General features: G+C 36.5%; 1 protein-coding gene across 1 annotated transcript; it reads right to left on the bottom strand.

Moving 5' to 3' along the window:
• Positions 1-3,136: 3,136 nt before the first annotated feature.
• LOC105285291 lies at positions 3,137-4,669 on the bottom strand. Its single transcript, XM_011349781.2, has one exon. It carries the CDS (start codon positions 4,667-4,669, stop codon positions 3,137-3,139), a length of 1,533 nt encoding a protein of 510 aa, XP_011348083.2.
• Between the last annotated feature and the right edge of the window lie 1,492 nt (positions 4,670-6,161).

Below are 6,161 nucleotides of genomic sequence, written 5' to 3'. Positions count from 1 at the left end.
TTAATTATATCAATTAAATGCGATTAAAGTACAATAATAATTTTGGCCAACTTTTAAATGTAAATATCCCACTGTGCGTCGGACAGATCGAGGAAGAACCTAGTTTGACTTCCCATGCCTCTCGAGTTTCTGTGTCTAGAAGTCTTGATAAATGATACAATAACAAGAGGTCCCAATGTTGTATGGCACAACCTAGTGCTTGTAGTGCTCCTAGCGCTTCAGAGACAGTTGTTGAAATTGCTCGAAGTCCTTTGGCGGTCTTAGATTTCATCGGTTTGATATTCATAATTCTATTCAAGTGAGCGGTGATTAGAAGTCGTTTGTTTTCATACCTAGCGACAAGAAGATCCCAGGCGATTGTGAAATTATTGTCCGAAACAGGCAGATTTGACATTATTCGAGCGGCGTCACCCGATAGACAAGTCTTCAGATAATGCATCTTCTCGACCGTAGACAGTGTTGGGTTATCTTGGATAATTGACGTAAACAAGTCCGAAAACGATCTCCATAGTTGATAATTACCTGAAAAGTTGGAAGTGTAATGCGAGGTAAACAACTGCGAGGAAGTAACGACGAGCTCGATCTCCGATCAGATGTTATGAAGGTTGAGCGACTTACTGTAGTTTCCAATTGATCACGGTGCGTAAGTAATCTCGCACGGGAGTATACGTAAAACGCTTGACAACGTTCGTACAAGCGGGTTTTAATATACAAGTGTCCATTAAGAGAACTGCCTTCCGTGAGACATAAATTTACATGCTCCTCTTGAAAAGTAGTCCAGCTTCTTTCCAGCATTTCTAATCTTGTATTGATGAATTGTAGAGAGGACGGTGAAGCATCTTCATTATTAAAGGTAGCGGCTCCCTCGATGAGATTAAAACGGGACTGTTGTAGAGCAATTTTAGCCTCCATGGTCACCACTCTTCAAACGAGCGGATCCGGCTCGAAGGACCAAAAATATAATGTTGCGGTATGACGATGGAGCAAACTAAAAGATGGGTAATTTGTATAAAGGTTTTAATTTATCAACAGTACACAATTTTTATCAATTGGTAGCTCGTGTTGCCTGTGGACTGTAAAAATGTTATCGATCCGTATTGTAGGTCTAATTACCCTGGAATGACAGATGAGAAACTACTTCTGATAATCGAAATATCAGTTACCTGGTTGAAGCTCGAGGCTCGATGTAGTATAGTTGTCAAATCATATAATTAGGTTTAATAGCAGCGTTGAAATAACGTTAGCGCAGAGTTAGTAACGTGTAGTCGATCGCAAAGTGAATTAGTCGACACGGACTGGTCTCCCGAAGACATTCACAAGAACCAGGAGTCGATGAGGACTCCGTCACTTGATGACGTTCGCAAAATTAGAATAAAGAGTCGGCGAGGACTCAGTCACCCGAAGGCATTCACAAGGTTTGAATAAAGAGTCGGCGAGGACTCAATCACCCGCAGGCTGGTCACAAGTTTCGAATAAAGAGTCGACGAGGACTCAGTCACCCGAAGGCAATCACAAGCAACAGAATTTAGATAGCCGGTGCAAGTGACACGATCCGGCATCAATAATACGTTCTCACAAGGAGAGGCGGATTTGTAATCCAATGAATTAAAAACGCTGTCTGAAATCTTCGCTCGATACTTAGCTTTGATGCTCAAGATGCAGCTTACTCCATACGCTTCACTCATCTCACCCAGGTATTATCGATCTCTTCCGTGCCTTTCCGAGTTTCAGCTTGGTATATTTCTCAAGTATCGCATCGAAAAAACGATACTGAGGTGGAGGAATGGCGTCGTAACAAGAATCTCTTGAACTCGCAATGTCGATCGTGTTAGGCAATCGTAATAAAAGGTAACATCTCGAAGTGAGAGAAAACCGAACGCTTGAAACAAAGGTTTAAAGAATTATGATGAACAAGTAACTCAAGAACATAAACCCAAAGAAACACAGAACAAAAAGAGAATATCGTTGATAAAGATCAATCTATCTTTCCTCCAAGAAGGCTCGTTCCTTGACTACACCTCCCATTGTTATAATTGTTGTCTGGCAACCGTCGTCCGGTCTCTCCAATGTTTTTTCCCCGACAACTCCTTTCGTTCGCAATCACGTGAAGATAACGGCGATCGATAACTTATCGATCAGCTTCGGTAACACTTTAAGAATCCGTAACACTCTTCATCCATCCAACTTCCACATCAATCTTCCGTCATCATCCTCACCATCAATTACTCTCTGCATCCATCCAACTTTCACATCAATCTTTCGCCACCATCCTCACCATCGATAAAAGAACAGAAATGCAATAAATTATTAGCAGGTTGCGTAATGTTACCATAAAGAACGTAGATATAAAACTTATAAAAGTAATCATCGATAAAAGAACAGAAATGCAATAAACTACTAGCAGGGTGCAAACAGTTACCATGAAGAATATAGATATAAAATTTATAAAATTAATCATCGATAACAGAACAGAAATACAATTAACTATTAGCAGGGTGCATAATGTTACCATGAAGAATGTAGATATCAAATTTACAAAATTAATTTACGTATTAAAAATTACCAATATATTTTGACCAACACTGGCAATACAATGGCATCAAATTACCACAACTTTTCAACCGTCATTTGCGGTCCTTATCAAGTGTAATAATGTCAATAGTCACATTCTAAAAGTAATATCAAAAGTCACATTAGAAGTTATAACAAGGAAAACCAAAAAGAAAAAATTTTTTTCCCCTAATAATGAACCTTACTACCAGAAGGTGACCATAACAATACAATTAAAATCCAAAATTGTCGCAAGGAAGCACATAGAGAACACTCCGTAGAGCAACCATCCTGGAGACAGACAAACTTGTAATGTGTTTTTGAAGTCATAAGACTAGTCAAGAATATGAAATGTCAAGTATTTATCAAAATATCGTAGATAACCGGTAAGTTCTCTGTATCTTTTTGTGACTTTATAGAGTTACTGTAACTTTTTATATAAAACATTTCAGCAATTTCACGTTTTTTAAAATGATCCTCATAATGTAAAATTTTTGCACTTCAATCAAAATCATGGTTGTTGTTTAATCTGTGTTTACTAATTACCGAGTGATTATCCGTGTGCTTCACTATATTAGACATATGTTCATTGATTCTCGTTTTCAAGTGTCGTTTCGTCTGTCCGATACAGATTACAATCTTTACAGTCAATTTTGTAAACCACACCAGTACTTTGCCCTTTCGTAAGTTTATCCTTTCCTCGCTTTATAACGCAATCAAGTTTTTTTGGTACAGTAAATACAATATTACCTCCGAACCTTCTAAAGTTTTTCTTTATGTTTTCGCTCAGATTTCTGATATATGGAATTTTAAAAAAGGTTTTTCTAACGTCAATAGCATGATTTTCGATTCCAGTGTCACAATTATCAAGTGTAGAGTCACGATGTTTGATCTCAAACTTTCGCTTCTTAATATGTTTGTCGATAAATTCAATAGGATAACAGTTATTGACCAAAATATCGCGTACAATTTTCAGGTTTGATGCATGAAATCGACCATCCGACAACAGCAACGCTCGGTCCACCAAACTTTTAACAACACTAATCTTATGTCCATCAGAATGATTGGAGAAAAAATTAATGTAACGTCCCGAAAACGTTTGTTTCCTAAACCAGTTAGTTATTAGTGTGAATTTATCTCTGATAACAATAGTGTCTAAAACACTAATCGAATTATTATGTTCCATTTCACAAGTAAACTTGAGTCTAGAGTGATAACTATTGAACATATCAAGAACACCCTGCATTCTATCTTTAGGTAAAATGACAAATATATCGTCAACGTAACGGTAAAATGTTGATAGCTCAAAGTCAAGTTTATTAATGCAATGTATCTCCAGATCTTCCATCACCATGTCGGCCAGTATAGGAGACAATGGAGAACCCATTGGACTCCCGTATATTTGTTCATAAAACTGACCGTTAAACTGAAAGCTAGTGGACCCGAGTATCAATCCAATTGCATGTTTAAACTGTTCTAAAGAAAATTTGCAATGGACAGTAATAAAATGCCATCGTTTTTCGATAACTTTCAAGACAAGCTCATCTGGAATGTTTGTGAAAAGTGAAGTTACGTCTAGAGATACAAGCACTTCGTTCGATTCAATCTTTCTATTGTTAATTTCTTTTACAAATGTCCAAATATCACGTACGAAAGAAGCAGGCTTAGGAACCAAATCATTTAAAATCTTGTGTATATAACAGGCAACATTGTACGTTGGACTGCCTATAGTCGACACAATGACACGCAACGGATAACCCGGTTTATGTATCTTCGGCAATCCATAACTACGAGATATGTTAAAAGTAGTATTATATAGTCTTTTGTACGTAAAATCATCTATCAATTCGTTGTTAAACCAAGACTTAACGAGATCATTAAAACGTGTGGTTAATAATCTTATTGGATTCTTCGTGAGTTTCTTGTATGTGGTCGAATCATTGAGCAACAAATTCATCTTCTCAAAATAGGTGGACTTATTCATGACAACAGTGACCTGCCCCTTGTCAGCTTTCGTGACCATAATGTCAACGTTATCTCTCAAAAACTTTTTGCACGATTTAAAGGCGCTAAGTAGGTATCGATCAATGCCTTTAATATGTTGTCTATACTTTAACATTCCGTTTATGGAATTACAAATTGCATTACGAGCTCTATTAGTAATTTCTTGTGAAACATTACGAAAACTATACTCAAAATTCTTAATCACATCAACAACAAAATTCAACCGGTCACTCCTGTCATTATTATTAAAGGGTAACGAGAACTTATCTCCTAGACTCAAAACATTCAGAACATTGTCAGGGATTACATAGTCACTCGCATTAATAAGCCACTTACTATGGTCAATTTGCAAAAGTGAGTTAACAGGGTTTCGTCCACATATTCTGTCGAATTTCTTAATCAGTTTCCATTTGACTCTACAATTATGTCTCTCAATACGATTACTGTTCAATTCAAAAAAGGTAGATAAAACAACACAAGGCAAAACCCTAGTCAGTCTATTTTCTATATTACTAATTGATTTCCGTAAAAATTTTAAATTGGCATTAATATCTTTGATTTCTAAGTTAAGAATTCTGCGTTGATATACATTATTGTAAGAAATATATTTATGTTTAATCGATCTACTATCACTTCACCTTCTGGTAGTAAGTTCATTATTAGGGGAAAATAAATTTTTTCTTTTTGGTTTTCCTTGTTATAACTTCTAATGTGACTTTTGATATTACTTTTAGAATGTGACTATTGACGTTATTACACTTGATAAGGACCGCAAATGACGGTCGAAACGTTGTGGTAATTTGATGCCATTGTATTGCCAGTGTTGGTCAAAATATATTGGACTTGAATACATTACTATTTACTGGCGGTTTGACAAGTTATTTAAAAAAAAATTACGTTTTTACAATTATGTACGTACCTGCAGTTAGCGTAACATTCGTTACAGGTCTTATATGTAGGCCGAAACAAGGAACAATGATTAACGTAACGTATTCACAGATTCTCAGTAATCGAGCGACTCATGCGTGTCTCCTTTTTTTTACATTTCTCTCTGCATCCATCCAACTTTCACATCAATCTTCCGCCATCATCCTCACCATCGATAAAAGAACAGAAATGCAATAAATTATTAGCAGGTTGCGAACAGTTACTATGAAGAACATAGATATAAAATTTATAAAAGTAATCATCGATAACAGAACAGAAATGCAATACACTATTAGCAGGTTGCGAACAGTTACCATGAAGAACGTAGATATAAAATTTATAAAATTAATCATCGATAACAGAACAGAAATGCAATTAACTATTAGCAGGTTGCATAATGTTGCAATAAACTATTAGCCGTTGCGAACAGTTACTATGAAGAACATAGATATAAAATTATTGACAGCTAATCAACATAACCAAAAAGTACTTATAGCCGCACATGTCTTCCTTGGCTGCGTTCGGATTCCTCGCCCGGGTCTCACACATCTTCCTTGACATGTGTTCTTTATAGCTGCAGTGCTGAACTATTGCACTTGAACTCACTCAAACTACTTTTTGCACTACATCGCGTCGTACATGCTATCTCGCATCTCTGGTACTGAAGCCAGATCGCGGCC

Source organism: Ooceraea biroi, chromosome 2 (assembly GCF_003672135.1).
Source record: "Ooceraea biroi isolate clonal line C1 chromosome 2, Obir_v5.4, whole genome shotgun sequence".
Classification (NCBI taxonomy): domain Eukaryota; kingdom Metazoa; phylum Arthropoda; class Insecta; order Hymenoptera; family Formicidae; genus Ooceraea; species Ooceraea biroi.
The sequence above is the reverse complement of the archived record's forward strand: the minus strand, read 5'-3'. Positions and strand labels throughout refer to the sequence as shown.

Bases quoted from the DNA above. Each gene is read 5' to 3' on its own strand.
- LOC105285291 (XM_011349781.2), bottom strand. From the start codon at position 4,669: ATGTTAAAGTATAGACAACATATTAAAGGCATTGATCGATACCTACTT.